This window comes from Populus alba, chromosome 10, assembly GCF_005239225.2.
Source record: "Populus alba chromosome 10, ASM523922v2, whole genome shotgun sequence".
Lineage (NCBI taxonomy): Eukaryota > Viridiplantae > Streptophyta > Magnoliopsida > Malpighiales > Salicaceae > Populus > Populus alba.
In genome coordinates, this window is record NC_133293.1 from 2,629,255 (window position 1) to 2,649,353 (window position 20,099).

General features: G+C 33.3%; 1 protein-coding gene across 1 annotated transcript; it reads left to right on the forward strand.

Moving 5' to 3' along the window:
• The first annotated feature begins 11,477 nt into the window (after nt 1–11,477).
• Nucleotides 11,478–19,984, forward strand: LOC118029898 (uncharacterized). Its single transcript, XM_035033870.2, has 11 exons — nt 11,478–11,778; nt 11,902–12,169; nt 14,428–14,505; nt 14,620–15,182; nt 16,015–16,635; nt 16,753–16,907; nt 17,787–17,965; nt 18,068–18,201; nt 18,284–18,597; nt 18,677–18,780; nt 19,588–19,984. Exons 2-11 carry the CDS (start codon nt 11,908–11,910, stop codon nt 19,656–19,658), a joined length of 2,481 nt encoding a protein of 826 aa, XP_034889761.1. The 5' UTR covers nt 11,478–11,778; nt 11,902–11,907; the 3' UTR covers nt 19,659–19,984.
• Nucleotides 19,985–20,099: the final 115 nt, after the last annotated feature.

Below are 20,099 nucleotides of genomic sequence, written 5' to 3' on the forward strand. Positions count from 1 at the left end.
GAACAGTAAATGGTTGTGCTTCTGATCTTTCTCGCTACTCAGTGGCGACCGGGGGTGTTCTCTCTGTCTGATTAGGCCTCGAGCCTTCCCCCGCCACCGTATCTTCCCCCTGCAAGGTTTCGGATGGTATTATCGAAGCATGAGATGCCATATCATCCAAGGGATCTTCGTTTTGCCAACCTTGGGCACCTCGGTTCATGCCCCTCCTTTCTAAGGAGGGCGGCTCAGTTCGTGTCCCTTGTCTGGTGCGTACCATCCTGAAATTCATCACAACAACACATTTATTAATGATCCTCAGGATCCATACCAAGTGCTCTGATACCAACTGTAACAACCCGGCTTTCCAAGCCCAAAACACAGTAATTGTTTTTTTATATATATATGCATTCTATCCACATAGTGCCGGCAATCAATAAATCTAAATCCTCACATCATCAAAATACAATCCATACAATCAACATTTCATTTCAAAGTGAATCTTACACAAACACGTAATATTAAGGTTGCTTGATTTGAAGTTCATATTAAAAATATATACATAGACATGAGTTTGCAGTCTTATCCTACTAATAGTCATCACAATTTTAAACAAAAAGGATCTAATAAAAGTTATACATTCAGTACATTGATCCATACAAAATACATTATGATTTAAAATACATCTACATAATTCCTTGCAAAGTAGGTTCCCGTGTATCGGGTTTCCTAGACATCTCGTTGGTGTGAAGTCTCTGCAGCAGTACAAACATTTAAGAGAATGCAAATACTTAATAATAATAAGAATGGTAACTAACGGTTTGGCAATTAAATAAAGCATTAACAATTATAATTTCTTCATGTATTTGCTATAACAACTAGTAGTACATATAGATACACAAGTTTTCGGATGTCATTCGCCAAAACTAGTCATTCATTTGTCCCGGCCATCCATCCGGATTCCATGGTGAAAGCAGCGTCGCTGCCGTCCCAAAATCGACAGCGGAAACTGCATTGCTACCGATCAAGGAATCGGCAGCGAAAACTGTGTCGTTGCCGATTTCTGTATCGGCAGCGAAGACTGCGTCGCTGCCGATCCAAAATCGGCAGCGGAAACTGCGTCGCTGCTGATCCAGAATCGGCAGTGGAATCTACGTCGCTGCCGATTTCTGTATCGGCAGCGAAAGCTAGGTCGCTGTTGATTTCTGTATCGGTAGCGAATACTATGTCGCTGCCGATCCAGAATCGGCAGCGGAAACTGCATCGCTGCCGATTTCTGCATCGGCAGCGAAGTCACTCTTTTATCCCGGCCATCCATCCGTTTGGATGCCATTAGCCGAAGTTAATCAGTCCTTCATCCTGGCCATCCATTCGGACGCATTAGCCAAAGCTAATCATTCTTTGTCCATGCCATCCGTTTGGATGCCATTAGTCGAAGCTAATCTCTCTTTTGTCCCGGCCATCCATTCGGATGCCATTAGCCGAAGCTAATCAATCTTTAATCAACATTTAAGCGTTCAACAATCTAATATCGGTTCTAACAATATGATAGTACTCAAGTTTAAATATTTCAAGATTCAACGTAAGAAAAAGAAAGGTGCAAGTCACCTACCTGCTCCACCTGTGGGTTGTTCCTGTCTGGATGATGGTCCAATCCCGACCGCACCACCTAAGACATCAATGATCACAATCAGCACAGTTATATTTATTTTATTTTTGAATCATATTCATCATTACACTTATTTCAAGAGTTCATATGTTCACATTCAAGTAATCCATATTTTACACCATCATATCATGAAATTGTTACTAGCATTTAAGTCATTCCTGCCTAGGAGTCTTATTGTAGAAATCGGCAGCGAGAACTGGTTCGCTGCGGGCTGCCCAATTCGGCAGCGAGAACTGGTTCGTCGTAGGCTGCTAGTTCGGCAGCGACAACTATTTCGCTGTTGGTGCCATAGTTTTTTTTTTTTTGCTGCACAACGCACAACTCGGGACCATCTATTTCAGCACATAATTCTTCAACAAAATTCCAGCAGAACACACACATGGAAAACCATCAATTACAACATATAATCTTTCAATAAATTCCAGCAGAAACACATTAATTTTAGCACAACAACATCACAGCAGAACACATTAATTCCAGCAAACATCATCACAGCAGAACACATTAATTTCAGCAAACATCATCACAGCAGAACACATTAATTCCAGCACATTAATTTCAGCAAACATCATCACAGCAGAACACATTAATTCCAGCAAACATCATCACAACAGAGCACATTATTTCCAGCAACATCATCACAGCAGAACACATTAATTACCCCAGCAGAACACACTAAATTCAACCTAACAAAACCCCAGCAGAACACACACATGCATGCTGGCCTACACCATAGTTAAAACCAGCCCTCTATTATGATTTGTTACTTCCATTTAATTTATTTGTTAGATGTTCTGAAATATCCCTCTTCCACCCCCTATAAATAAAGGTGGATTCCAGGCATTGAAGAACAATAAATTAAGGTGCAAAGTTAGCAAACAATCTCCACCCTCCTAGTTTTCTTTTCTGCCATTATCACCTCTCTCCTCTATCTCCACCATGTTTACATCCACCGTCACCTCATCCATGTCATGACCAACGGCGGCCCAACACCCTTGTAACCTAATCTTCTCACCAGTAACAGCAATAGCCACAACCATCACCAATTTCTTCCTTTTCCTCTCCATCACAAGTTTCTTCTCCTTTAGAAACTAATGTTAGTCGCCAACTCCTCCACCACACCACCACCAAACTCATGTTGGCCTCCCCAACACGACTAGCTAGCCACTCCCTCCTACATTAGGTAATCATCTTCTTCCCCTCATCCTCATCTGTAGTTGTTGTATGCAGGATTCATTCTACATTCAATAACAAATTTAATTAACATGATCGCTAGGTTAGGTCAGCGAACATGTGGGCCTTAGGCTAGACCCAATTCAACCCAGATGGTTGGGTCGAGTTCAACCTAGATGGTGTATGATTATCCATTAGGATTTGACTAAAATACAAAAAATCTCATTATAATTAGTTTGTCATTTGAAATGCTAGGTCTTAGCTATATTCAAGAAATAAATAAGTCTAGAGCATGGAATGGTTATGATTTAACCTAATAAGATAGATATTTTCTCATGAAGAGAGATCTATCATGTATCTTAGATAAGACCAATGGACAAAAATATGAATTGGAATATTAATCAAACAACAATGCAACTTATCTTAGGTAAGGTACGTTGAGGATGATGCATTTTTCCCTTGCACAACCAGTCCCTTACCCGAATTCTCATAGGCCATTAGGTTTTCTAGTGACTATAACACTAAGTGGCGACTCTTGAACTTATAATCATAATTTTATGATAAAACCCAAAACCTTTTTTTACCATTTCCCAAGAGGCAGATCTATCATTCGACGCCGTGTATGTTATAACAACAAGTACCATGTAACTTATCGAAATCCTTTAACAAGCTCTTTTTTACAAGTTTAGAAAGAATGTCCATGCTTATATGATTTAATCTTTTATGCCAAAGAAAACTATCATTAATGCTAATAACAAGACAACTTTTTATCCTTGTGCATTCATCAATATTAATCTTATAAACATTTCATTTTTTATTACCAACAAGTAAAACTTTATCATTTTCAAGGATTAAGCAGCATGTATGATCAACTTGATCTTGTAACCTTTATCATACAATTGACTAACACTTAGCAAATTATGTTTTAGATTATTCACAAGAAATAATTTTTCTATATAAGGAGAAGACTTACTTCTAATATTGCCAACTCTAATGATCTTTCCTTCTGAGTTGTCTCTAAATATAACTTTTCCACCATTGATCTTGCTTAAACTTGAAAATAATGAATCATCTCTAGTCATGTGTTTTGAGTAAGAATTATCCAAGAACCATTCCTCATATTCCTTTGATTCCTTATTATTGCTTTCAACTGCCATAAAACACATGTTTGCAATATGCTCTTCATCATCACATGAGCTAGAGTCTGAGTCATCACTCTATGTTGCTTTTATTAATTGTTTATGATAGTGGTTTTTCTTCTTGTTTTAAAAGGAGGGCATTCAACTTTAATATGTCTTATCTTATTGCATTTGTAGCATCTAAATGCCTCCTTACTAGATTCTTCCTTATTTTTATCCTTCTAGAAGTTTAAGAGCTTTTTATTCCCTTGATTAGTACCTTCATGAGTTACTTCTAAAGCATGCCATATATCCCTCAAATTTTTACAAGATGATATTCTATTAAACTCACTTCTACTCAAGGCACAATACAAAGTGTTCGTAGTTTTAGCATCCATAAAAAACAACTTCTTATCATTGTCAGTATACTCAGTTCTAGGTGTATTAATCATTATATCACTTTCAATCTTAATAGGCTTGTGAGGTTTATTTTCAATAAATAGTCATAAATCATAATCAATAGATTGAATATATATAATCATCCTAGCTTTCCAATAGATATAACAATTGCCATCAAAGAAGGGTGGCCTAGAGGTAAATTTTCTTTCATTTTGAACATTATAGCTAGCAGTTGTCTTTCTACTCAAGTCTAAGAAAACCTATATATGTGGGAACTAAGCTCTGATACCAATTATTATTCTAGAATTAAGGTAACAATAACATTTAAGATTTGAATTAGGTATTCCACTAATTATGTCAAATAATGCAAATACTAAGCACATATAACACATTAATCAACAATATAATTAAAGTGCTTAAAGTGAAAAGATAAGGGAAGAGAGATTGCATACTTAGTTTTTAACATGGATCGACAAGCCTACATCTACACCTCAAGTACCAATCGTAATTGAGTATTGTAATATTTTACTAATCCAAGTGAAAGATATAATGCTCTTGATGAATCCATACCAAGAAATTACACCACTTGAAGATTTTTCCTCTTCAAGATTTTTCTTTTGGTGATAATACCTCATCAATGCTAAGAGTTTATCCAAACTCTCAAGTGTTTATCATTATGATTTCTTTAAAACAAGATTCACTCTTTTAAAAAGTAGATTGTATAATTGAAAATTATAATCTCTATAAGTCACTAAATAATACTTAGGATGATAAACGTGTGTTAATGAATGTGAGATTTTATACTCTTGTGCTAGAATATAAAGATTTAATTTAGCACAACTTAGAGTATGTTAGGATTGATGATTTCTAATTGAATTTTTTTTTTTTTGAAATAGCTTCTATATCATGTTTGTTCATAATCTATCTTTAATTTTGTTTAAAAGAAACTAGCCATTTATAGTTATTAGAATGCCTCTAATGGCTAAATCAGTTGATCAATTCAATAAAATCAATTTAAAACATTATCTCAAATCAAACAAATAGCAATTAAAGGAATGAGGATCAAAATTGCAAGATAAAAAAAATGAAAAAAATGAACGGGGATGAAATTGAAAAGGAATTCAAACTTTATAAATTATTCCAAATAAGACAAATAAAAAAAATGAAAAAATTCTAAAGAAAAAATAAATTGAATGGTTGATTTGAAAATTTTAAGGGGAAGATGTGAAAATTGATGAGGATAGAGGAAAAAAAGGGAAAAAAGGGGTTATCAATGCCAAATCAAAAGCTCATTAACCATACGCGTCACCGCATAATAGAAGGAATGTCAAGACAATTCAAACATTAGCATGAAAGGCAATGTTTAGTCATCAGGTAGCCTCACATACGTCGTTTGATAGGCGCAGGGGCCACCCATAAACGCATGTGCCAACAATTGTTTTTTAAGAATATTTTTTAAAATATAAGAATGTCCCTGAGTCACCATTGTATTGACAAAAAAAAACCATGATAAAGGACAGCAAACCCCAATAAAAAGTCGAGTAAATTTTTTTTATTTAAGAGTAATTAAGTCATTTTACTGTATTAAAAAATTGTAAAGACTAAAAAGGCTCTAAATGAAAGTTTTTTTTTTTTTTTTTTGTTTCAGGTAAGTTATATATATATATATATATATATATATATATATATATATATATATTAAAGGTAACCAAGTGATTTTATTATGTAAAAAGAAAAAAAAACTATTTAGCCCCTAATGCATAGTTCAAAGGTTTTATGGTTTAAAGGTAATTTCGTCATTACACTATTATAATGAATAGTGTTTTTGTGTCTTAGTGCTCAATAATTTCCCTTCTAGCTTTAATTTTTTTAACTAGCTAGTGGTTGTGCTCCTGTGGGGCATTTTTTTGTTAATATTATTAAACTCAGTTAAGCTTATCGAGTCCACTTGGTCACCGAGTCAACCCTGTCTTTGGATTGGACCGAGTTTTAAAATAAACCAGGTGGGAGTTGACCAAGTGTGGTTTAGTTGACTTGGCAGGTACACTCATGATTCGGTCATCTTTTCCAAAACCCATTTTGACTTTATTTATATAAAAAAAGAGCAATGTTGATTTTTTTTTTCTTTTAAGAAAACATTGGAACAACTATGTTTTTGGATTGACCTGGGTCAATCCGAGTTTACTCACCCAACCAGTAACCCAGGTCATTAAATAGAATATGATGAAAATTCTATAAACAATTCGATCTATTTTGTAGATTTATTTTTTTTTTGCGTGTCAGAGTAAGGATGTAAAGTGTTATGAAATTATAAACTCTATGATGTAACCTGTAATTTTTTAAAAAATGAAGGCAAAATGAAAAAAAAAGAAAGAGAGAGAGAGAGACTAAACTATATGGTGTAAAGTGCAATCAACCCTTTATTTAATTAAACAGTTATAAAATAGATATTTCTAAGAAAGACAACAAACAAAATTATCAAGAAAAAATGTTTCTTTTAATCTAAACTTCATTACCTTATGAATGCATATATTTATAGTTTTAATGCATGCTTTTTTTATTATAAGCATAGATTTTTAAATAAAAAACTATAATGATTTCAAAAGCAAGTTTTTATATAAAAAAAACTAAAATAATATCTCAATATTTTGCTTGTGATTGAAGAAAAACAATCCTATAAAATATTTATAGAAATTAAATTTTAATTTCATTGAATATTCCTAAGTATTGTTTTTTAATTTTTGCATATAATGTACATAATAATTGAAAAACATATCATCAACTTGGCCATTAAAACCTATAATATTATTTAAGAAACATGAAAAAATTGAATAGTGATTTAAATATTGTATTAAGCCTTTTTAGTGCATTTAAATCAAAATACAAAATAAAAAGTAGACAAGCGTTCGGGCCACAGAGATGGGACATGCATGCCTTCTTTTTTCTTTTTCTTTTTTTTGTCTAAAAGTGAGCGATATGGTGTTCACTAGTTTATTTAAAAAAGATTATGCATCGCCTGTTATGGGAGGCAATACATATACCTGTTGTGACAAACAACGCGTTATTTGTTTGTCCAAATTTTGGTAATTGAAGAGGTGGCTATAAAATCAGGTTGGGATTTTTTGAACCTAAAAACTTATTTTTAACTCATTTTCATGTAGAAATAACTTATAAATATCATTAGATTCTTAATAAACTAATTTCTTAACTCAAAACACTATTAAATCACTTCAAAAACATAAAACCAAATAAAAAATTATTCAATCCTAATCTACTTTTTCCAACAAAATCAAAACTCAAAAACACCTTAAAAACACTTTTCTTGTCGAAGGAACACATTAACACCAAATTTGATTTTATTATTATTATTATTATTAATGGAATCTAGACAACTGATCGCTTTCTCTCTCTTTTATCATTTTTTTAGTGACTTTCTCAAACCCAGGAGTTGAGGTGTAAACAAAATGAAGTTTTTGACCAAAACTCAAAGGTGTCAAATTAAAAAGACCAAAAATAAGATTTGCAAAACTCTAAAAGAAAAAAATTGTTCAAAAAGAGCCATATGAACAATGTTTGAAAAAAAATCACCAGTTCTTGTCTCTTTGTCAATTTTGGTCCTCATATTTTCACTTTTTCACAAGTAATAAAATCAAATTCTTTTTTATAAAATTGAGCATAAACCTGATGCCCATATCTTTTTTGACACCATGATAATTTCATAGAAAAAAATCAAAACAAATTATTAAATTCAATTCTCAATCAACACAGTATGAAAGGATGAAAAAAATTGATTACCGGAGTACCAAAAACTCAAAGGATGAAAGAAAAAGAAGACTAATGAAATCCATGGTGTTTCCACTCAAAATGCAAAGTGTAAAAATACCGCACCTTTTAGTTTTTTCTTTAATGTTTACGGCATTAACACTAAATAATTATTGTCAAACATTATTAGCCTAATGTATCTTTTATTTTCATATATGTATTTAACAAATAAAAAAAAGGATGTGTAACATGTATTTTTAAAAATTATATTATTATTAAAATCACCATTATTCGTATCAACACCATCACTCTATTCAATGCTATCTTTTGTGATGGTGATATATTTTTTAAAAAAAATATTGACATTACACCATCATTGAAATCACTCTTTTATTGTTACAACATGACTATTAATTGAAAATTTTTAATTATCATCACTTTTTATCGTTTTTTTTTTTTAATTTCACCATGATCCTTGTTTCTAGTTTAAATATTGTACTAAAATTAAAATATTATTCCAGTTCTTATGTTTTATTTTGATTCTTGATGCAACCATATTATTCGATAGTTTCGCTCACATTTAACTAGTGTTTTGCCTATGTTTTATATATAAAATGCCTTGATATTCTTTATTTTATATTTTGAAGGCACTTTTGGATGAAAGATACAAAAATAAGTAAATTGGAGGTAATTGACAGATTTGACCTTCAGTCGATATTCTGTGTAAAGCGTGAGCTCTAAAGGTCAAAATGAAGTGATTCTAGTGATATTAAAAAGCAAACATCCATACATTTTTGTACATCTAAGACAAGAAAATAAAATAAGGAAGAGAATGAAAATCGCAGTCTTCAAAGTCAAATCTCGCAATCTAACAGTGTTAGCCTTTAGCCATTCCGACTTGAATATCTATAGCTACAAAAGTCCAATTAATGAAAACTTAATGTTTTTGAATTCCAAACTAAAAGAACTATCAATGCTCTAAATTTCAGCCAAATAAGATGTCATATAAGGGAGATATGATTTTTCAAAGATGATAATTGAATTCTGCAAGCAAATAGGTTTCGTGAAAAAACGAGTCTAAATTACGTTTTGAAGCTTCTAAATCAATATCCAAGTTTTTATTTCAGCAATTTAGCTCCTCTAAGTAAACGCTTGAAGATTTCTTGCAAGGCTATTTTTATTTTTTTTTAAAAAATAGTTATTAGAATATTTAAATGTAAACTGTCTACTTAAGGGAAAACTGTTTTGTAAAATAGAGACTAGGATTTCCTATAATATAAAAAGAATGAGGAAGAGAAGGGAGGGCAGCCATCCAAGAAGAGAAAATGCCCCCTTCCTCTAAGAAACTCGAAATCATATATTCCTCCTTCTTTTTGATTAGTTGTTTAACAAACATATAAGGCTAAACTCTTTTTTTTTTTTTTTTTTTTTTTTGCAAGAACAAATAAACCTTTGAATTTGAAGAATTGTGAGATCTATTTTACCTTTTTCTTTCAGTTTATATGATGAATATGTTTGTTCTTTTATGATTATTTTTCCTATGATTGTTTATTTTAATTGCTAGAGCGGACTCTTAGTTATTATTGTAGTCAATCTATTGCTAAGTTTTATATCAAAACTAGAGTTGTGATATATGAACTTGTGAAGCAACTGGCTTTAATAATTTTGGCGAATCTACGTTATTAATCTTAAGGAGAACATTCAATCAAATCAAACATAGACTGCAGACATTTATATTTTCTTGATCAATCAATTATCTAGTTCTTAAGGCTGCCATTAAATTAAATTACTAGTATGGACACTGTGGTTGTTTGATGGTTAGGGTTATTATATGGCAAAACCGTTAACTAACCAATGTTAAGAAGGGATAAATATTCATAATATAAATTGATGTCTAGTTTCCATGATCAGTTCTAATTTTTGTAGGTGGATGTTTACTTGCAATCAATGTTTGTTCTCTCGATAATTTTCTAATTTTATTTAATTTTGCTTGATAGTGTTCTGTTTTCTTTTACTTTAGCCTAGATAACGTCCAAACCCCCCCAAATTGCATATTATCTAGCATAAAAATCTGACTTGAACCCTTTTCATGGGATCGACCTTTTGCTTACTTTATATTATCTTTTGTGTTGTGTTTTAAGCTAAGGTAATTAATTTGTGCGACCGCGACATCACAACAATTCTTCATTAAAATATTGTTCCAGTTTTTATAATTTATTTTGATTCCTCTATTGGCATGTCGAACCTTTCATATATTATATTCAAACGACTTTAAGTTGAGATTTAGAGTCCGTTTGTTTTGTGTTTCAAAATGTTTATTTAAAAAAAAAAAAAACAATGATTTTTTATTTTTTCTTTACTTCAAATTAATTTTTTAAAGTGTTTTCAGATTGTTTTGATATACTGATATCAAAAATAAATTTTAAAAATCATTATTTCAAAGCATTTTCAAGCGAATAACATTTTGAAAGACAATCACTAGCATAATATCAAATAAAATCTTACTATATTGATACATGTATCAATATATAATAATTTCTTGCAAATTATGTTTTCTTTTTAATTTAAAGTCGATCATTATTAGCTAGACATTGTAATTAAGCTAGGTTGGATCAAGTTTGGACTCAATTTAATACATGCTTGACCCAATCCTTACCATAATGTTCAAGCAAGTTCAACCAATTCATGAGTTGGAGGGTATTTTTATCTTACAAAGGATAACTATTGTTTTTATTAAAGTGGGTGTCCGAGCCAGCTTGTGCGTATCTCGACTAATCCTATGAGCTCTGAAATTAACGATTATGTAAGTCTCTAGTGATCTTAAGAGGACTTGAACTTGTGATCATTATGAATCAAACCCAAGGTTTGACCAGTTGAGCTACCCCTCAAAGTTAGGATAACCGTTATTATATCTACACGTGTATAAATTACCATTAGTAATTCAACCTCTTTTTTTGTTTTATTTTTATTTTATTATTTAATATTGAGTTATTTGATAGCTACACTTCATAATTTTATTCAATTTTCTTTTATTAACGATTTTTTGTAAAATTATTTATTAGCACATAAACATTTGATTAAAATGATTATTCTAAGAAACAAAATTATTAGAAATAATTAAGTAGATGACTTTATATTATGAGATTAAATATTTTAATTTTAATTATTTTTTAATTAAATATTAGTTTATTTAATTAGGTGGGTGTTCAAGCATTTCAATTAATGATTAAGAATTTTTTATATAAAAAAAAACATTAAAAAAGTGTTTATATTTATTTTTTATTTTAAAAAATTATTCAACCCGCTAGGAATCGCGGGTCAAGTAGATGGTTAAAAAGTCTAGATTAGATTGATAGCCACAATCATATAATTGGATGTTCTGAGCCGAAGACGGTTCAGAAAAAAACTCTCCCCGGCCCGATCCATTGCCACCCCAAATCTGAGTAATTAATTTTTTTTTTCTTAATTATTCAATATTTTTCTTTTGTGAAGATTATAAGCATTCAATTCTTTTGATGAAAGGAAAGAAAAAAAGGAGAAATCAAATCACTCTCATTAACAGATCCATCCAAATCCAACACTTGAAGAGATCGGCCAAGCACACAGTTAAGAGGTGAAGGGCAAAGCTAGCAAGAGCAGTTCGCGACACCCAAGTGGTTCTATCCATCCGCGACTGATCAGGTACTACTTAATGAATCAATCAAACAACGTTGATATCCTTGTATTTCCTCGTTTTTTTTTTAATGTTCAGTCCAATCGCATAAAAGCAATTCGTATATTCCTGAAAATTGTTTGTGATTGCAGAGGAAAATGAATTTTCTGTTGCGCCCTACCACTCACCAAGTAATCAAAGAACAGGTTTCAGCTCCTGTTCCTGTTCATGAATCTCCTTCTCCAGCTGTGACTTTGGAGGGTCTTATAGCTGAAGATTCATTCCCTCAATCTGAAGTTCGTGATATGGGTATTGGTGGTGAAAATGGATCTGTTGCTGCTACAAAGAATGATTCATCACTTGTCTTGGAGAACCATTCTGATGTTTCTGAAGAAGAAGGATGGATCATCATACCATTTGGTACAGCCACTCCCTTTTATTATCATTGCTTAGTTCTTTCTTTGAGTGCTGTTTTGCCTGCTTCTAGTTTATATATATCTTTGGAACCTAATAAAATGTGCTAAGTTGCAATTCTATTTCCAATATAATTTTGTTTCCTGCATTGTTCTGAAAAGCTAAAAGTGTCGAGATTCTTTCTTTGATAGTATTCCCACTAAACTTTTGTCACCGATTCTAATATCGAATGGCATGTGAACAAGTAGCTTTGAGATCCAAATTTTGTTCAGTAATGTGAAATTCACTTTAAAGTTCTCTGAATAAACATTATATAGTGATCTTTGTCAAGAGATATGGGTGGTTAGTAATTCTATCTGTTATTTAGGGCTTCTAAATTTTGATCAACCTCTGGCTGGTTTGGTTTAGTGGTTCTTATTGATTGTTTTGTTTAATATTCAAGGTTGTGTTTACTTCGTTTGTCCATCAAGTTTACTTGCTTCTCTAATTAATCTAATCTCAATGTGTGATGTCTAGCATGCTTTAGGAATGGGGACTATTTTTGGCTACTAATTTAAGTTTCAAATTTTTTTTTAATGTTTAGAGTTTGAATTTATATTTGGCTAGTCAAGGGTTCGCTGCTGATTTTAGAAGGGAATTTCTCAAACTATTATTAGATGGGTAAAATTTAAGGCCTTTTTTTCTTGTACACACGGCTCTTTTTGCATGGGATGTTGTACAGCTAATTAAGAGCTATACTTCTTGCTTTTTGTTAAGGGGGGACTGAAATTGGAGAATTTCAGAGGATATTCTTTTTTTCCACAGAATTTGTTCATCAAGAAAAGTACTGTGCTGGATTGATTCTCAGATATACATGCTATGCACATTTTCTATGAATTTGTTAATTGCACTTTTTGTTTGCTTTGTCATCTGACTTGACCATGCATCCATGTCATCAAGTCTAATAAAGTTCTGAAGCTTCGTGCCCTAATATACTTGGGCTGTTTTTTTTTAATCTAAGTAGGAAGGCAATTTCAGAATTATTCACTGAGTAAAGAAAAAAAAAATCCTTTATAGAAAATCAATACTGTCAGATGTTTAATAGGTTTGGGTGGTATATGGGTGAAGTGTGATTTTGGTTGCTTCAGGTTGGAATCGCCATCAGGAAGGTTATATCAGTTAACCCTCATCCAGCCCACCCCTTGGGGCCTCTTCTTGTATGGAAACAAAGTGAATGATTTTTCTTTTTTGTCTTTTTTTTTTTTTTTTTTTGTATCTGTTAACAGAATGCTTAAACAGATGTTATAGGATTTTTTTCCACAGATTTAGACTTTTCAGACATGAGTTTAGTGCCACTATCTGTTTGGTGTAATTACACATGCATGTATGATAAAGGCTGAATGTATCTCTGTCTATCATCTTTGAGAGGAAATGAGCATGACAAGGAGAATGGACTATCTTCCCACAGTAATGAAAATAATGAAACAAAACATTGAAACACCACTTTCTGGTCCCTTTGAACATGGTCAATGAAACCATTGAAAATGCCCTGAACAAGGAGGTCAAATAATTATATCCTAATTCCCATAGCAGTTACTTTGATCAAGCTGGATCCTTGGAGATTCTCAAATCGCCCTCTAATTAGCTGATGCAAACATCATAAATTTCCCCAAAATTTTATGATCCTTCCCCCTCCCAAAAAATGTTAAACGCATTCATAACATTTCCTTAGCTTTGCAGTGTTGCCCAAGACTTACCACTAACAAACAGTTTGAGCCACACTTCCGAGGTCACCAGGCAGTTAGAAATTTCTCTACTATGTTGTCCCCTAACAAATGTATTAGGTGACAGCACCTTATGTGGACTTCTAACCTGCATCAAAACTTTGCCTTCAAACAAATATTTGTATTAATTTTGTTCCCTGAGTTTTAGAAATTCTCAATTAGGTCTTTCCATCCATATTTGATCATGGATTCAGTCCAAAGTTTTTTTTTTTTTTACTATGTCATTTTGTACGGAACTTAATGTTTTCTGTTAAGGAATTCTAACAGGACTCAATTGAGAAATCTAAATTGTTTGGGAACAAAACTGTTACAAAAAACATTTGGGGGTGTAGTTGATGCTATTCCAATTTTTGGGGAGTATATTTGAGGTTTGCCATCTTTTTTGTTTTCAAGTTTTTTCTTAATGTTTGTTTTTGATTCACTTACATGATTTCTCCATATAGTTGAATAACTTTGATATGTTTTCTTCTATCATATTTGATGCTTGATATGTTTTGGCAGGGGAACTTCCTGATGACTGGAAGAATGCACCAGATATACATTCATTACGCTCCCTGGATCGGTCATTTGTTTTTCCTGGTACTATATATTTCTTAAATCCATTGATTCTTTCAATTTTCACATGTGCTGGTTTTTATTCGTTTGGGATGTTCTATGTCCATTGTATACACCTCAAATCCATTTCTATTTCAGGTGAACAAGTTCATATTCTGGCATGTTTATCAGCATACAAGCAGGATACAGAAATTATTACTCCATTTAAAGTTGCTGCAGTGATGTCTAAAAATGGAATAGGGCAAAGCCCTGAGAAACAAAATGGAAATTTAAAAGATGGAGGTAGTTCGGTTTCTGCAAAAGGGGAAGTGAGTTCTGATAGTCAAGTAATAGGCCTTAATGGCAATGGCACATCAAAACAGAAGACTGATCCACAAAGGGATATTTCTGCTAGCAAATCCTTTCTCAGAATGGAGGATTACAAAAGACAAACTGAAATGTTATTGCAAAGATTTAAGAACTCCCATTTTTTTGTTAGAATTGCAGAGTCAGGTGAACCACTTTGGTCAAGAAAAAGTGCACTTGATCAAGAATACTCTGAGATGGATAGTCAGAACAAACCTCAAAGAACCAAGAAAACTGCAGATAACACATTCCATCTTAGTGCTCTTATTGATAGAGGAAATTTTGATGCCAATGTCTCTGGTGGTGCTGCAAGGAATGGTGTTAGCTGTTGCTCTCTTTCTAATGGAGATATAGTGGTATGTATCTGAGAACCACAAGGTTCATGATTTTTTCCCATCTGATATTCTTTTGAAAAACTGAGTGCATGCTTCAATTCTTGTGGTCTTATTTCCTGTCCAGGTGCTTACAATTATGCCAACACTCTGCAAGTTGCAATTGCACATAGACAACACACCAATTTAGCAATAGAGTTGCATGTTATGTTTCTAACTAGATGATTTATAAATAGCCTATGGAAATTTAGCTATCTTCTGCAGATTGAACTGACCAAATTGTGTTGTGTTTTCTCTGAGCTGGATAAAAAATGGTCACACCTTGCATTTGGCAATGCAATTTATTTTTCCAAAAGTATTATCTAAAATATCATCGTTCTAGTCTATTTCTGATATTAGATGCATAAATCTTCTGGAGTCTATATTTGTGAAAGATTTTGCATGTTTCCCAAGTAGCTCATGGCTTTGTTAAACAGAATGTTTGTGGAGGTATTTGTGGAGAATTAACAAAATATTTTCAGTGGCTCAGTTCAATTGCTATATGTGGCAAAAAGTGATTAAAACAGTATTTTGAGCCTTGTAATCGTTATGCTTTTGTTATTGTACATGCAAATACACTTTTTTCTCAGTCTACAGTCTAATGATGTAGACATCTTTTATTTTCAGTAAATCATGTGAAATGATGTTAGTTGATAACATGTTAGTGAGGGAATGTGATTGGTCAAATATGTTTTGTGCATCGGTTTGGCTGCTTTCTTAAACATGTGATTATGATGCTATAGTTCCTATCTAGACCATATTTAACAGTTGTTAAGGTACTGATTCACATTCCATTTCTTTGTTTGGAAGGATGCAGGTGCTTTTACAGGTTAATGTCGGTGTTAATTTTTTCAGAGACCCGGTCATTGAGATTCTTCAGTTTGAGAAATATCAGGAGAGAAATCGGTTTCCTGAGAACCAAGACAACTTAAATTACAGTAATTACGACCCATGTGGAGAACTATTAAAATGGTTGCTTCCTGTGGATAACACCTTATCTTCTCCCGCTCGTTCTTTGCCTCCTCCTCAGCTAAGTTCCAATTCAGGATTTGGTGGTGCATCGCAGAAGTCTTCCTCATCTGGTTCTCAGCTCTTCTCTCATTTTAGAAGTTACTCCATGTCATCACTGCCTCAAAATTCTGCTCCACCTCCACAACCTGTTAAAGCCCAAAGCTCTAAGCCCAACTTTGACCTTGAAGATTGGGATCAGTACTCATCTCAGAAGTTATGGAAAAGTCAAAAACCTGCGGATGAAGAGCTTTTATCTATCCGAGGTGTATCATTAGAGAGAGAGAGGTTTTCTGTTCGCTGTGGGTTGGAAGGCATCTACATTCCAGGAAGAAGATGGTTGAGGAAACTTGAAATAATTCAACCTGTAGAAATCCATTCTTTTGCTGCTGACTGCAATACAGATGACCTTCTTTGTGTTCAGATTAAGGTGTGCTTTAAGACTTTTACCATGCCAAATTTTTTAATGTGTTTATATATTTGGTTGCTTATTGGGATTAACCTCCAAATTTCACCAATGCTAATAAATTTAAAAGCCATTTTACAGAACGTATCTCCAGCAATTACACCGGATATTGTAGTATACATAGATACTATAACTATTGTTTTTGAGGAAGCTTCAAAGAGTGGACTTCCCTCATCATTACCAATTGCATGTATTGAAGCTGGAAATGATCACAGTTTGCCAAATCTAGCCCTCAGGTTGTTTTTTATTCTAGTTATCTTAATGCACTCTTATTTGTTGGTTGAACTGCATTTGTCATGGTTAATTCAGTTTGCTTACACTTGCTGGAGGTTGTTTGCACATCATTGATAAATGTTCTTGAGCAGTATGTTATTTGATTGGACAAATCCCAACCAGTCAGGCTAAGGCCAAGACTGGCGTACAATGTGGCTTTGCTTCAGGAAAAGTACTTTATATTTACATGAAAAATAAATTTATTTTACTCTTGCCTTTTTTTTTCCAGTTTACTTGTCCTTTCATTCTCACTCTTTTAGTTCAACCATCTTGGAGTTGGCAGAGGCTACTTTTATCTCTTCGTGGTTGCTTAGTGAGTGATTCGCTAGCATTTTATGGTTCAATTAATAATTGTTTTGAAATTGTTGGACTGATGCATGACAATACTTCTGACTTATGATTTTGATTTGAGCTTCTAGTCTACCAGCAGCCTGAGGATCATCATCTACAAAACATTCACAATGCCCTTTTCTGATATATATCTAGAAGAAAAAACCACAAGAGCGCTCTTAACACTCACGTTTTACGTGGAATAGAGCAAAGGCAGAAAATTGATTGTTTGCAATAGCATGCAGTATATGTGTAATATATGGAATGATCAAGTAAATTATGAATTAAGCTTCTTCATTACACTTCTTTTAATTTATAGAAATGACCTCTTTTTACCATTAGTTTGGATCATAACCCTAAAATTATTTGTGTAAATTTTGAATTGTGAGTGCATACAGAGATCACTGATAAAAATTATTGACTGTATCTTGTATCACTACATCAGGGGAAAAAAATTTGATTCACGAATTTCATTCTTTATCATGAACTTATTGAAAATTTTCCCATGGTAGGAGAGGTGAGGAGCACTCATTCATTCTCAAACCAGCATCCTTTGTGAAGGATTCCAAAGTTCACAGAGAAAGACTATCCCCATCAAGTCTGCATCTTGTACCAAATACTGTGGAAGGCAGGAGTGCATTGAATGTTGACCAGTATGCAATTATTGTATCTTGTCGCAGTAACTACGCTGGTATCTATTATTTTTGTGGTTTGCTTCATCATCTAAACTTCTATAGGTAATTGTTTATTTACTTTCACCAACCTTTTGTTTCATGCTTTGTGTTGAATGTAGAGTCAAGACTCTTTTTTAAGCAGCCAACTAGTTGGCGACCGCGTAACTCAAGGGATCTTTTGATCTCTGTTGCATCTGAAATGTCAGGACAATCTTCTGGACCCAATGAGAGAGTCTCTCAGCTTCCAGTTCAGGTTGTTCTTGTTCTGCATTTTTTTGTTAATTTATTGAATATGTTTCTTTCTTCCTCTTCTGATGCTGTTGTCAAATTCCCAGGTTTTAGCTTTACGGGCTTCAAATTTGACATCTGAAGATCTAACTCTGACGGTTCTGGCTCCTGCCTCATTTACTTCACCTCCATCAGTGGGGTCCTTGAGTTCTTCGCCGACAACACCAATGAGCTCATTTGTTGGTTTGCCCGAGTCTACAGGTATAATAACCGGTGAGAAATATTTCTCTGCAGTGCAGGCACTGACCTCTGTGACTACCACTTCAGAAATTATCGAACAGTCTTCTCCCATATCTGATGTTATTTCGAGCACAGGCTTGGGTTGTACACATCTGTGGCTGCAGAGCAGAGTTCCATTAGGGTAATGTATCTCACTCTCAAGCTCATATCTGTTTTGGGATCTGATTGGACAGATTTTTACAACTTAGGTGATTATACAGATGCGTCCCTGCCCAATCTACAGCTACCATTAAGCTTGAGCTACTTCCCCTGACTGATGGGATAATTTCCCTGGACACTTTACAGATAGATGTTAAGGAGAAAGGTATCATCTACTTACACTTGTCATGGATTTCATAAAATTTTGGATTTTTCATCTACGTAACCTTCTTTGCTTCTCTTTTTTATGTTTTCAAAACCTGAAACCCTTTCATTAATTATAATGAATTCTTATTTGATCAGGTTTTTTTTTTTTTTTTTTTTTTTTTTTTTTTTTTTTTTTTTAAAAAAAAAAGAAAGTTAATCAGCATTGATGAATAATAGTGCTATCCCCTTCCTCAATAGTATGCATTGTGCGGTATCACGTGCAAGAATCTCTCTTCTGATATTTTCCTGAGAGTCAAAATTTCACTGTATTTAAACTACAAGTGGTGGCTATATTACAACTCTTCTGTGAAATGTATATCTTCTTGGTCTCAAATGCTGAAATTTTCTTGTATATAACTTGCAACTCACTATCTCTTTAAAAAAACATGAAATCTAATGCCATCTTGTAATGTTATTGATTGTTTTGAATATTGAAGATGATTATCTATGATTGGGTCGTGGACAAATTGCATTATCATGTGCCTATTTATCAGTGTTGATCCTTTAAGGTTGTGGTATTTGACTGGCCCTGTCTGTTATTCTCTGACCTTCTTTCAAATGTAAGAGTTGGCATCGTATTGGAATAGACATGGTCATCATCTGCTGTTTGCTTATGTTCTCAATTGGAGCTGTACTGTGATAATATTTTGGTTTTTCCGCTCCAAAAGGAAGGGATATTCTATGCACTGCTATAATCTTCATGCTTGCAGGCTCTGCTTCCATCAAGAGCTTAACTTCATGTGGGCAACTACTTTTTTCTGCGCAGGTCTAACCTATATTCCCGAGAACTCTCTGAAGATAAATGCAACTTCCAGCATTTCCACGGGGATCATCTAGAATAGATATATTTGTTAATTTCCATTGCTTACCACGGGTTATCTTCAACCATGTGAAGAGGAGATTCAGAGGGTTGTCGGACATGTACATCAAATAATGTCTCATGTTGATTTTTTTAAAAAAAAAATGTAATTACAGCCTCAAATAGTGTATCGTAAATCATGGTTTGGAGAAACTACATTTGTCAGAGTGGTGCACTGAACTTTCTCAAGGAAAGTTGGATGTGTGTGGACGGCGCAGCCTAGGCATGTGCTCCTCCAACTATTTGAGCCAAGGGTTTTTGGCAATGTTATATGTCATATTAGTTTCAGTTTTGGAAATGCTTACCGTTTGCTTGCCAAAGTATATGGAGACTTGTCATAAATGCTGCTTCTGTGAACTATACTTACTGACTGCTCGTGCTAATTAAACACGCTGTGAGTTGTTGGCCAATTTACAAAA

Excerpts from the sequence above, each read along its gene's own strand:
- LOC118029898 (XM_035033870.2), top strand. The coding sequence starts at position 11,908 with ATGAATTTTCTGTTGCGCCCTACCACTCACCAAGTAATCAAAGAACAG. Across the intron at positions 14,506-14,619 it reads TCGGTCATTTGTTTTTCCTG|GTGAACAAGTTCATATTCTG; the intron begins GTACTATATATT and ends TTTCTATTTCAG. Across the intron at positions 16,636-16,752 it reads TTCTTTGTGTTCAGATTAAG|AACGTATCTCCAGCAATTAC; the intron begins GTGTGCTTTAAG and ends GCCATTTTACAG.